We start from the raw sequence: 12,642 nt of genomic DNA, 5'->3' as shown, positions 1-12,642 counted from the left end.
CAACCAGTCTTCGCAAATAAACATTGACCTTGGGTTAGTGCCCAGCTCTGACAGCTGAGGTAGATGTTCAATCTGATAGTATTGTATTCTGTCCTTGGGTTGTCAAAATGCAAAGCTTCCTCTCAATCTCGACAGTGAAACCAACCTCTTGCCAGCTTCTTGTGCTCATCATCTTCAGATTCTAAGTCGTCTTGTCCCATCAATTCACTGCTACGATTGTGCTATTTTATAAGTTCAACAAACTTAGCAATGGTAAAAGGACATTTGTGTCAGTAATGCAAACATGATATTGCAATTTAGAAAATGCTTTGTGTTGTAAAACAGTCAACATTATCATTATTTTGTTATTTGATCTGTCATTTATTGAGTAATGCCTTATGTTTGATCTTATTTGTTTACTGAGTCTCATCATTTTTATATTTAAGATGCTATCTATAAGGATGCATATTATATGCCCATTCATTAACCAGCTGAACACCGTATGTAGTGGGGGAATAGTCATGAGGGTTCTTGGTAAATAAGCATCTGGAGCTACTGGCTTTGTGTGATATCCTGCTTGATCAAATAGCTGGGATCTGGCTCCGTCACAGAAGGCTAACCCAATTTTTGTTTTACACAACAGACATAGTGCACTGTACATTAAAAGTACTCAATAAACTACAAACACTGTGAGTATAGAAAGTGCCAAAGTCACACCAAATGGGGAAGAATGCTGTTCTGTATTTAGAATGGACCAATTTTGTTCAGAGCCTCAGTTGGGGTAAACAGATGTCATAGAACCAGGCACTAAGCTTGGTCAGTCCAGGTGCTGTATCAATCCTAGTAATCCATTTATTGGAAAGATGTTACAGCTCATAATCCAATAATCCAGTTAAAAAGTGAAATAGCATTTTGAATGTTAGTCTTACACATTTTGCAGAGTAACATGAGTAAGAAAGTGTAACAGATTCTTCAAACCCAAATCCATGCTTTTTGGGCTAGCTCTGTTCAGGGGTAGAGTGTTCCTCTATGTATAATGTCAAGTTATAGTTATAGTTGGGTTGGAAGGATGTGTCATCTTGTAGTTGCTGATACATCTTGTAGTTGCACAGTCCTGATAATTGGCAGCACCCCCAAACCTATACTCACTATTATTTATCCATTGTCATTTAACCCAAACCCTCAGCCCAGATCTTACCTCGGGGCTGCTGCCAGTGACCCATAATTCAGTTTCCTAGTGGGAGGAGCACAGATAGGTGCAGGATCAGGCAGCTTGGCCTGAATATCTAGTTAAGGACTAGGGCCTAATTTTAGGCCAACTTGAGATCCTGATGCTCTTAAACAGTCTGCTTGTGCCGAATCTTGATCCAAATATTACAACCACACTTCCACAGTATCTCATCAACTGCAAAGCACTTTGAGATGATAAGAAAATCAATATTTAAATACAAATATCTTCTTTTCAAAGTAAGCAGTTGCTTAAATCTCTATTAGTGCTATGATAGAATCATAGAATCGTACAGCAGGGAAACAGGCCATTCGACCCAACTCATCCACATTAACCAGTAAGAACTTTGCGTACTATCTCCCAGCACATGGATCATAGTCTTCTATGCCTAAGTAATTCAAGTGCTCACCTAAACATTTCTTAAATACTGTCAGTGACCCAGCTTCCACCACTCTTTCGGGCAGTGCATTTCCAGGTAATTACCTACTCGCTGGCAGAAGAAGATCCCCCTCATATCCCTTCTGAATCTCTTCCTGCATTCCCTAAATCTATGTCGTTTAGTTTTATCTACCTCTGATATGGGGAAAAGTTTCCTGCAGTTTACCCTATCTATGACCTCATAATTTTATATACTTAAATCATGTTCCCACTAAACCTCCTCCACTCCAGGGAGAAAAGACCTAGCTTCTCTAGTCTGTCCTCGTATCTGAAACACTCCAACCCAGGCAACATCCTGGTGAAACTCCCCTGCACCCTCTGCAGTGCTATGACATCTTTCCTATACATTGGTGACCACAACTGCACGCAGTAACTCCAGCAGAAGTCTGATCAAGCTTTTATAAAGTTGGAGCATAACCCCTCTACTTCTGTATTCATGCCCCGGCTAATGAAGGCCAGTATCCTGCATGCCTTCCTGACCACATTGTCTACCTGTGTTTGCCACCTTCAGGATCTATGGACTTGTACTTTAAGGTCCCTCTGTTCCTCAATACTCCTCTGACCTACCATTCATGGTGTATGCCCGAGCCTCATTAGTGCTCCCAAAATGCATCACCTCACATTTGTCTGGATCTACCATCTGCCATTTTTCAGTCCATTTCACCAAAACATTGATATCTCTCTGCAGCCTACGATTACCTTCCACATTATCAACAACTCCACCAATCTTTGTGTCAATCTGCAAATTTACTGACCTTACATCCCACATCTACATCCAAGTCATTCATGTATATTACAAACAACAAGGGTCCCAACACCTTGCAGGACACCACTAGTCCAGACATCCAATCGTGAAAATAACCTCTACCATCACCTTCTGTGATGTTGAAATAATAACACTCACTCCTGACTGATGTCCTGCTTAGTGATGATGTTTTTAACCAGCCTTTGCTCTGGTTCCTGTTGAGCTGCCTTCTGTTTTAAATTCAACACTGAGACAAAGCTTGGGTGGAAGTCAAGAGGAGAAAGTGGTCACAAGGAAAACACAACAACAGTTGTCAGAAGCAGTTGCTGGGAATGCACTGATTCAATGGGTCCACCATACTCTACAGTTCCACCAGATATATTTAAGGTAGGCAAGGCATTCAAATAGGATTCCAATCTATCAAGTGAAAACAGCCCAATCAATCTCATAATGTAGTTTATTCCTGAGGGTCAGCCATGACATTATTATGGAATATGATAAAACCATGGTCATAATTGTCTGAATTAGACCCTGATGGCCTTGTGACACTAATTTATGCTTTAAACAATTTCAAAGCAATCTGTTCAGTGGTAAGCCAGTTTCATAAAGAAATGCTGGAGGCTCAAATTTCACTAAACAACACTTGTAAGAGATGTTATTAAGGCTGCCAAGTCTCCTGGAGCTTTAAGCTTCCTGTTTTCCTGGTGATGGGGAAAAAAAAAAGTCTGAGATGTCAACTTGTGCCTGCAGCAAAGCCAGTGGTGCCAGGGGATGTGTGCCCAATGGTTTCTGGCAGATGAGATGCTAGTCTCTTGCCATCATGCAACCCCACCAACCTGAAGTGATTCCTGGGCTCTGACACTAGCTGTAACCATTCCAAACTGCAGTGGATGAGGGCTGCATTTGCTGTCATTTGATACATTCCTTTTGTTTTGTAATTTTTGTGGAAGAGGCACGGGGTGGGGGTGCTGACTTTGTGTGGGGAGTTCAGTTGTGGCAAACTGGCTTCCCATCTGCTTGCCTGTCCCACTATTGTGATTTTTGGAGGCTCCAGCTGTACAGTACTCCAATTCCTAATGCTGGATGGTTTCCAATAAAGAGGATTGTTTAATACGCTTGATGCTAACAAAATGTGTTGAGCCTCTGAAATGGTAAAACTGTACATCTGGTGAAGTCATGCTATAAATGTTCTCTGTAAATAATCTCCTGGCTTGGCAACAAATGAAGACAGGAGGAGGTCATTCAAAGTCTGTCCCTAGAAACTGTCCCACTATTCAAATGAGATCATGGCTGATCTGTGACCTATCTCCATAGATCTATCCAAATCCTTTTGGCTATCAAAGATTTATCAACCTCTGATATAACATCCCCATAGCATTAATCACCATTTGCAGAAAAAATTCCAACTATTACCAATTCTGCATGTAGAAGTGTTTCCTAATTTCACTCTGCAAGCTCTGGCTCTAATCTTTCGGCTTACTGTTCTTAAAGGGTTTGACCCATGTGTGACTTTGCATCACAGCATGGTGGGTGACTCGTAACTGTCTTTTGAAATAGCTTCACAAACCACTCATTCAAGCATAATTAGAGATGGCTAATAAATGCCAGTAATTTTCACATCCTGTGTTTGAATAAGTTCACATTCTTCAGATGCCTTCCTAAACTGTACCTAAACGGCACCATCCACATAAGAACCAGAGGTTGCTTTCAAATAGCATCAGTGAAGTTCAGGCATGGAGAAAATGAATTGAAGTGGGTAGCATTTTCTGCACACATGAGCCATTGTAAAGAGGTGGCAGTTCCAAACGTACATGGTTCCAGGGTCAAATTCCTAGAACTCCCTACCTAATAGCAATATGGTTTTGACAAGTGGGCAGGACCACTACCAACTTCTCAAGGTGACTAGGGATGGGAAATAAATGCTGTTCTGGGTTCTTCCAATACTGCCAGGATGCTCAGTGCAAACTAAGATATTTGAGAATCTGATCTCAGTTTATATTCTTGTTTATTTTTATAATGTGTATATTGTGAACATTTCTGAACACATGGAAGTGGTTAACTCCTTTGCTTTGTTATGGCCATTTTTTCATATCGTAATCTAGGCAAGCTCTGGTGTATAGGCTTAGCTAGTGGCTTGAAAATTTGAATACTTGAGCTGTATAAAGTATAAATTTAAACAATGCACTGTTACCCTGTTAATAGCAGGCTGAATGTGAACAATTTTATTAAATACCAGGACTCTCATAGATAAAATAATGAATCTTTGCTCATAGTTATCCACAATACTGCCTTAATATCATTGTGAAAATGTTGTATTCTTCTTCAGTGCTACCTTCATCTAAGAAGATAAGCTGTATCACAGAAACACAACTGGTGTATTTATTTAATATCATCACTAACACAGTTCTAATGTAGTGTTTGTGCAGAGAACATGAAAAGCAGCATCTGCAGCTGACTAAACTGCTAAGCTAATGGAATTTAGTATTTATCCTGAGAGGTATAGAATACAAAAACTACAGTATCATGACAAACCCAAATAAAACTGCAATGAGACCTCAGAGTATAGTATTATTATATATAGAGTATAGTATTATTCTTCACAATCAGAACATTGAAGGTTTACGGCAGGTACAATATGGGTTCGCTGCAATGGTAGTTGGAATGAGGCTGTGTCGGTAAGAAGAAAGATGAGAAGTTTGGTCTGTGTTTGTGAAAAACAAATACCAATTACTCATAAAGTAGATGGAACATGGCATGCATTAGCTTCTCCTTCCTGGTAGATGAGAGTTTCAAGATTAAAAAGATCTAAGGAACAAGACTGACTGGAAGATTTACGGTGAGCAGGAGAAAACTGGTTTGCTTGGAGTACTTAGGGCTTTGGAATATATTTCCTTCCAGTTCCAGCAGTCAACAGAGCTTGCGTTAACGGTAAGAATCAGATTGGGCAGGTGGATGAAGAAAAAATGATCTGAAGGGATATAGGTACAGGGTGGAGTTGGAACTATTAGTTTCACATGCAAGATCTGCACTAACATGGCCTGCTTGGGGTGCATGGTCTCTTTCTGTGCTTTGTACCTTTTACATTTATGTATATTTTGATTGTCATTGCTGATGTATTGAACTCGTGATCTTCGTTTGCCTACAGCGAATTTGAGAAATGTCTACACATAGCTCCAGTGACATCAAGCCTCCCTGCATGCCTAGGACACGGACTAGTCAAGATCCCAGCCCAGTCCAATGGATTAGGCTCAGCCAGCATCACCAAAGGAACCCCTTGCCGCTAAAAACCGCCTGTGCCAATCTTCCTCCATCCCAACATCACTTCCTCCACTCTAACTAACTACAGTGACCTGGCTTACTGTGGCACAAGTACCATCTGCGTCTCTGTGTGCAGTGACAGACACTATTCCACTGCTGGAGCCAAACTCCGACGAGAACTTGCCAAGTACATGCCAGCCATCAGGGTCCAAAAGAAAACTGTTCAATCTCTTCAATGGAAGGACAATTGCCTATTTTGGATGAGAAGATCCTCCAACCGACTCTTCTGGTACTTTTCCTCGTGCGAGAGATGTTGTTTTGGCACAAGTGTGTAAGTATGGAGAAAGTTGCTGTACCAGGCTCAAATTCTGGGAAGGCATCACTCCCATTCTCCACGCAAAGGAGCTGTATAATATACTTCTCAATGGAGAAAAGGAGTTTGTCAATCTGCAAGGATTTGCCATTCGTGGCTTTGATTCCTTCTGCCTGATTGGAGTCTCTGATCTGGACATCTGTGAGATTTATAGATAACTACCCTCTGTCCAAGAAAGGTGTGAGGTCTGTGAGCTTGAAAGGTTCAACCATCACTGACGCAGGACTTGAGGTGAGATACCAACTCTTTATATTATTTTTATTGACTCCTGCTACATTAGGATCCTGTTAATCTTAAATGATGAGACAAAGCTTTTCATCTCCTATTTAGTCAATCATGTAAATATCATGCTACAAATCAACAGTAACTATTTATCAAAGACAGTCAGTGGGCTCTCACTTAGTTAATATTGCAACTTAATCTATTTTACCACATCTGTATTACAGCGGTTGGGTGTGACAAAGCATCTTTAGAAGTGGTACATTTAATAAATAATATAACGCAGACGTTACTTATGCCTGGAAACATTTATTTGATGTGCAATTGATTTTATTGATTTCCTTTCTACTTGAAAGCAGCAAACCACCATTTTTGCTAATGCAACTTCAGTATTGTTTCAAAGAGCAAGACTAACCCAACATTAACACTGAAGTTGCTAAAAGTAGATTTTACTAAAGATAGGTGCTTAGGACAAAGATTCGAGCAATACATGTAGGCCTTGATTTTTCTCTGGGTTGATTCTGAGACAAATGTAGACCTGGGTATTTTAACCCAGGGTTCACATTATAAACTGGCAGGATTTTCCATGGGCCTTGACAGTAAAACCTTCTACTTCTGGGGAGCATATTCCAAACTGGTCAGCCAGAAGCCTCCTTGCAGTGAGAATGCATCTTCTAAAGAGGGGCTTTGCTTCCTGTGGCTCCTTTAATTTCTACGGTGTGAGAAAGTGGGTCCTGGATAATTTCCCAGATCCCCGGTGATGCTCGGGGATAATGAGGAATGAATTTCTGTTCTCGAGGTATACTAGAATGGCTGCCAGCAACTCTCAGCACAACATTAAAGAAGAAGTGAACTCCAGCACTGTCATCCCCAGAACCTGGATACAATACAGCAAATGCCACAATGACTTTCAGCAGCAGCAAGAGTGAGTACTGCTCTACATTTATCCCAATCTCTATCCCCCAAAAATCTCAACATGTCCCTTCCCTGCATCACATCCTTCACCACCAACTACAAAGGCACATTATATCAATGTGCACCCTCATATATAACATTTTTTTCATATTTTGTTACAATGTAGAAGAGGCCAATCAACCCCTTGTCCAATGCCAGCTCCCAAACAATCCAATCAACCCTCTTTCCCCACTTATTCCTCAAGAGGCTAAGAAATTCAGTTTGTCCCTGTTGACACTCACCAACTTTTTTGCGATGCACCATAGAAAGCATCCTATCTGGATGCATCGGGGCTTGGTAAGGCAACTGCTCTGCCCTGGACCGCAAGAAACTGCATGAGAGTTGTGAACCCAGCCCAACACATCACGGACCACCAGGCCTCCCCTTCTTGGACTCTGTCTTTACCTCCGCTGTCTTGGTGAAGCAGCCAGCATAATCAAAGACCCCACCCACCCAGTCATTCTCTCTTCTCTCCTCTTGCAACAGGTAGAAGATACAGGAGCCTGAGGGCATGTACCACCAGACTTAAGGATCAGCTTTCTACCCCACTGTGATAAGACCTATTGAACCAGTTCCCCTCTACAATAAGATGGACTATGACCTCCCGATCTACCTGTTGTGACCCATGCACCTTATTGCCACTGCACTTTCTCTGTAGCTGTGATACTTTACTCTGTACCATTATTGTTTTTACCTGTACTACATCAATGCACTCTGTACTAACTCAATGTAACTGCACTGTGTAATGAATTGGACCTGTACGATTGGTGTGCAAGACAAGTTTTTCTCTGTACCCATCGGTACAAGTGACAATAATAAACCAATACCAATTTTCTTGGTAACCTCCTCTCTTTCACATGCCCATCAGCCACCCTAATGCTCCTATCACCCCACCTAGAATAAGGGTAATTTACAGTTGTCAATTAAGCTACCAACCAGCATGTCTTTGGGATATGGGAGGACAATGGGAATAGCTGGAAATCCCATACAAAGCATCCAGGAAAACCCATGCGTAACATGCATTCACCTACTCAATTCTTGGTTTCCTGCATTCCAGCCACTAATGATCTTCATCTCCCATTTGCTATCCAGAACTATCAGTAACATTTGGCAGGATTCATCCACGTTCACACTATATGCACCTACACCCGTTCTACTTCTCATCACCCTACCTGGCCTCCCCATATTCATTAGCCCCATATTAACTCTCCACTTTTCTTTTCCACATGCACAAAATAGAGCAGATCATTGTTTGAAGAACAAGACTGGAGGAGGAGCAGTTGACCCGATATTCCCAGGAGACAAGGCACAGGAAATCTTGGATGTTTGTGGGCCTGTGAGAGCTCTGTGCAATGTGGGCCTGTGAGAGCTCTGTGCAATGAAGCTGTCTGAGCCTAGAGTCTTCACTGAACAGAGTCTCTGACAATAACAAGTGCTGCTTCATTAAGCACTGGAAGAGCACACACTGTAAGCTTGATCACATCGATTTAGATCGTGCAACTGTGTGGGTCTTCCACTACCACCCTAAAACACCTTTTTTTCCCTTTCCTTTAGATTTTTTTTAAACAGCTAGAAGCTTTTGAAGAGGACATCCATTTGAAAGAGAATCCTTCAGTGCAGACTCTTTCATACTTTCCATCTCACCCAAGTAATAGCACAGAGATTGGCAGCCTGACTGGATGGAAGTGAATTTGTGGAGTCTGGTCTTGATACACCTAACCTAAGAGTAGGGTAGGAATGGGTGCTAGTGGTAGAGACTGTCCAGGAGACATCTTGCCTGAGATCTTCTTCCAGTTTTGCAGAGGACAGAAGAGAGGACTTCATCTGTCCAGTAATGGGAAGTAAATTGCTTGCTTTAGCATGAGTTTTTGAAGGCCTGTCAAAAAGTTTCACCATCCTGACAGAGTTCAGAGGTGTCTGTTTCCAGCCTGGTTGCTGTCATCTTGCACACAGTCCATCTTGGATACTGTGGTAACCACCAGGGACACTGCATCCAGGTCCTCATACCAAGAGTCCATGCCTACACCTAAATCAGCTTTCGTTGGAACTCCATTGAGTGCCTGGTGGATTCTGGCATCAAACTGGGGCTCCACCTCAGATAAACTGGGACTTCCCTTCAGCAGCAGAGGCCTACCTTGGATACATCCGTGAAATGAGTGGACAGCCATTTTTAACGTGTGCCTGACCTTCTGTAGTTTGTCTTCCTGCAGGTGAGGGCAGAGTTCAGCCTGGTCCCTAGGCACCACAGAAGGATGTTACCAAATTTGATCCCTTGCCAGCCCCTCAGCCCAAACCAGAGCCAGAAACCCAACTTGGACAGACTGCCTTAACAAAAGCCAAAATGCTGTTATGAGCACTCGGGCCTACTTGTGCTCAACAAACATGGAATCAGTGCCTCAGTGGTGCCCACAGTAACCTTGTACCAATTCTAATGAAGCTACTGAAACATGATGTTGACAGTAAAGAGCTAGAAGAAACCATCTAATTCAAATAACAGCATTGTTAATCATTTCATTGTCAGAAGAGTTGAGTTTGACTTCTGTTATTATAAATGTAATAGCTTTTTCACATGTGAGACTGGCATATACCTCTTTCCATTGCAGCTGGTTCATATCATAGAGTCATAGAGTTATACAGCATGGAAACAGGCCCTTCAGCCCAACACATCCATGCTGACCAAGCTACCTACCTGAGCTTGTCCCATTTGTTTGCATTTGGCCCATATCCCTCTTAACTTATCCCATCAATATGCCTGTCTAAATGTCTTTTAAACTTTGTAATTGTACCCATCTCAACCACTTCCTCTGGTAGCTCATTCCTCTGTGTGAAAAACCTGCCCCTCAGGTCCCTTTTAAATCTTTCCCCTTTCACCTTAAACCCATACCCTCTAGTTTTAGACTCCCTTACCCTGGGAAAAAGACTGACCATTCACCTTATCTATGCCCCTCATGATTTTATAAACCACCCCTCAGCCTCCTGTGCTCCAGTGAAAAAGTCCCAGCCTATCCAGTCTCTCCTTATAACTCAACTATATAATCTTGGCAACACCCTTATGAACCTTTTCTGCACCCTTTACAGTTTAATGACATCCTTCCTATCTTGGCGACGAGAACTGCATACAATGGTCTCATCAATGTCTTGTACAGCTTATAGTATGACATTCCATCTCTTGTACTCAATGGCCTGACTGACGAAGGCAAGCATGCCAAACATCTTTCTCATCACCCTGTCTACCTGTGTCACCATTTTCAGGGAACTACTTACTTGAACCTCTAGGTCCCTCTGTTCTACAACACTCTCCAGGGCCCTGCCATTTACTGTGCAACTCCTGCCCTGCTTTAACTTCCCAAAATGCAACACTTCACACTTGTGGAGAGGTTAGCATTATCTACAGGTAGGCAGAATGACTTGACTGTTCTTCAATCCAGAATCAAGTGAGCAGTGGGTTTGGTAAGAAGCACAGAGAGACTTTGTGTCACATTTTATACAGGGAGATTGAAAAAGTCAATGAGTATGGTGATTGATCAACTGTCTGTCTGGTGTGGTGGCTTTGTAGGGAGCATATTTTTTATCCCCTTTGATGTTCCTGGAGGGCAGGAGCAACAGGGGAATTACATCTCAGGACGAAGGCCTTGGGGCACCCACAGGCAAGACTGACAGAGCCTAACATTAATTTTTGTCAATCTTCATATAGCAAAGGCATTTAACAACCTCCGATCATCACATAGCAATTCACAGCTAATGAATTACTTATTGAAGTGTGGTTATTGTTGTAATGCAGGGAAAGGAATTGTAGCTTTTCTGTGGATAGAAAGCTCCTGGCTTATCCTCTAGCTATATAAGTGCAATCAATGATGCCCTAAACACGAGAAATCTGATCACTGCGGCAAATCCCAGAACGCCTTCATTTTGCCTCTTGGTTATCCGTTGGTAATGAACTGACTGCCTCTGCTTAAGAAGATAGTGGTAAGTTGTTTTATGCAGCAGGGTACAGAGACTGGGAGATGCTGGAGACATCCCCTGCAACACCCTGGAGAGAGCCTGAGTATTCAGAAGGTGGAGTATTTTCAAGGCCACTTGCAAAATATGATCCCCAGACCAGTGGCAGGTACTGGTCCTCTAAGAAATTTGGAAGCTTTTCTGAGGAGCTAAAGTGGCTTAGACAGGGTGAGTAAGAAAAACAATTCAAGAAGAGGCCAAGCACTGAAATCCATTGATCAGTAAGACCCAATTCTCCTAATAATCCTGCGGGTGAGTGCCCATTTTTCTTGCTCTTCCAGTGCTGGTGATCGGTTTCTGAGGCCAATGTCATGAGTTATGCTGAGGGACTAGGGCAGAACATAGCACCAGGACCCAATGGCTTCACAGGACCTTGAAAAGGCACCCATCAGTTCTCATCAAGTTTGTTTCTGATCTGACGCAATGATAGCAAAGATCATAAATAGGCAGATTGGGTTCCGAATGAAGCTGAATATGTATTACTGAAAATTTAATTGTTCATCAGTGTCTTTCACGTGAAGCAGGCAGGCACGGTAGTGTAGTGGTTAGTTTAATGCTATTATAGCACCAGTGACCCGGGTTCAATTCCCGCTGCTGTCTGTAAGGAGTTTGCATGTTCTCCCCATGTGTCCATGTGGGTTTCCTCTGGGTGCTCTGGTTTCCTCCCACATTCCAAAGACGTACAGGTTAGGAGCTGTGGGCATGCTATGTTGGTGCCAGAAGAGTGGCGAGACTTGTGGGCTGCCCCCCAGCACATTCTCAGTAACGCAAAAAGATGTATTTCACTACATGTTTTGATGTAGATGTGACTAATAAATAAAATAAAGAAAAAATAAAGTTGTGGCTCTAAGCTTTCTTAGAAAAAAATGCTTCAGTTTATGTTACAACTTTCTTTAAAACTCTTACAAATGCATAAATGACTAAACAAAATTGACTAAGCTGCAAAAAAATAACAATTCATATTAAGGTTTGGTTAATTTTTGACAACAATTTTATTGTTAATTATGACAGTTGTTGTGAAGAGAACCTCCCTGATGAGAAAATACTCTTCCCAAAGCTACTAAGATTAATGTGTATTAAAACCAGCTGAGAAGGCTGTGCACAAATATATCTTGCCATAACATATTTGGAATCATTTGCAATGATGCCCTGTTATATTTTTATCTTGGATACCTGTTTTATTTCTGTGACTACTGTAATTGCCTATAACTTTTAATTTGTGATTGGGTCTTCTCTCAATTATAATGGAAAGGTTACTTCACCATATGTTTGTGAATCATCCTCTGATTTTTTTCAATGCTGTCTGCTCAGAGGCTAACAGATGTCTTTCTATCTGTAAGTCTCTGATGTATGCTAATCTCACCCTAAATGTTATTTTTCATCTGCAGGATAATTTACTAGGGTAACAAGGTAATGAATTTTTCTTGTAATTTAGTGTGTACAATTGCA

At 41.8% G+C, this 12,642-nt stretch overlaps 1 protein-coding gene across 1 annotated transcript in view; it reads left to right on the top strand.

Annotated features, from left to right (window-relative positions):
• The window catches only part of fbxl16 (F-box and leucine-rich repeat protein 16), a 105,595-nt gene that overhangs the window by 15,583 nt on the left and 77,370 nt on the right, over positions 1 to 12,642 (top strand). Inside the window, 7 exon segments of the mRNA XM_052022423.1 lie at positions 5,536 to 5,595; positions 5,597 to 5,665; positions 5,667 to 5,869; positions 5,871 to 5,922; positions 5,924 to 6,010; positions 6,012 to 6,167; positions 6,169 to 6,252. Coding sequence (XP_051878383.1) covers positions 5,548 to 5,595; positions 5,597 to 5,665; positions 5,667 to 5,869; positions 5,871 to 5,922; positions 5,924 to 6,010; positions 6,012 to 6,167; positions 6,169 to 6,252 — 699 coding nt within the window. The 5' untranslated portion in view covers positions 5,536 to 5,547.

The sequence above is a fragment of the Pristis pectinata genome, chromosome 8, assembly GCF_009764475.1.
Source record: "Pristis pectinata isolate sPriPec2 chromosome 8, sPriPec2.1.pri, whole genome shotgun sequence".
Classification (NCBI taxonomy): Eukaryota; Metazoa; Chordata; class Chondrichthyes; order Rhinopristiformes; family Pristidae; genus Pristis; species Pristis pectinata.
This window is presented reverse-complemented; position numbering and strand designations above follow the sequence as displayed.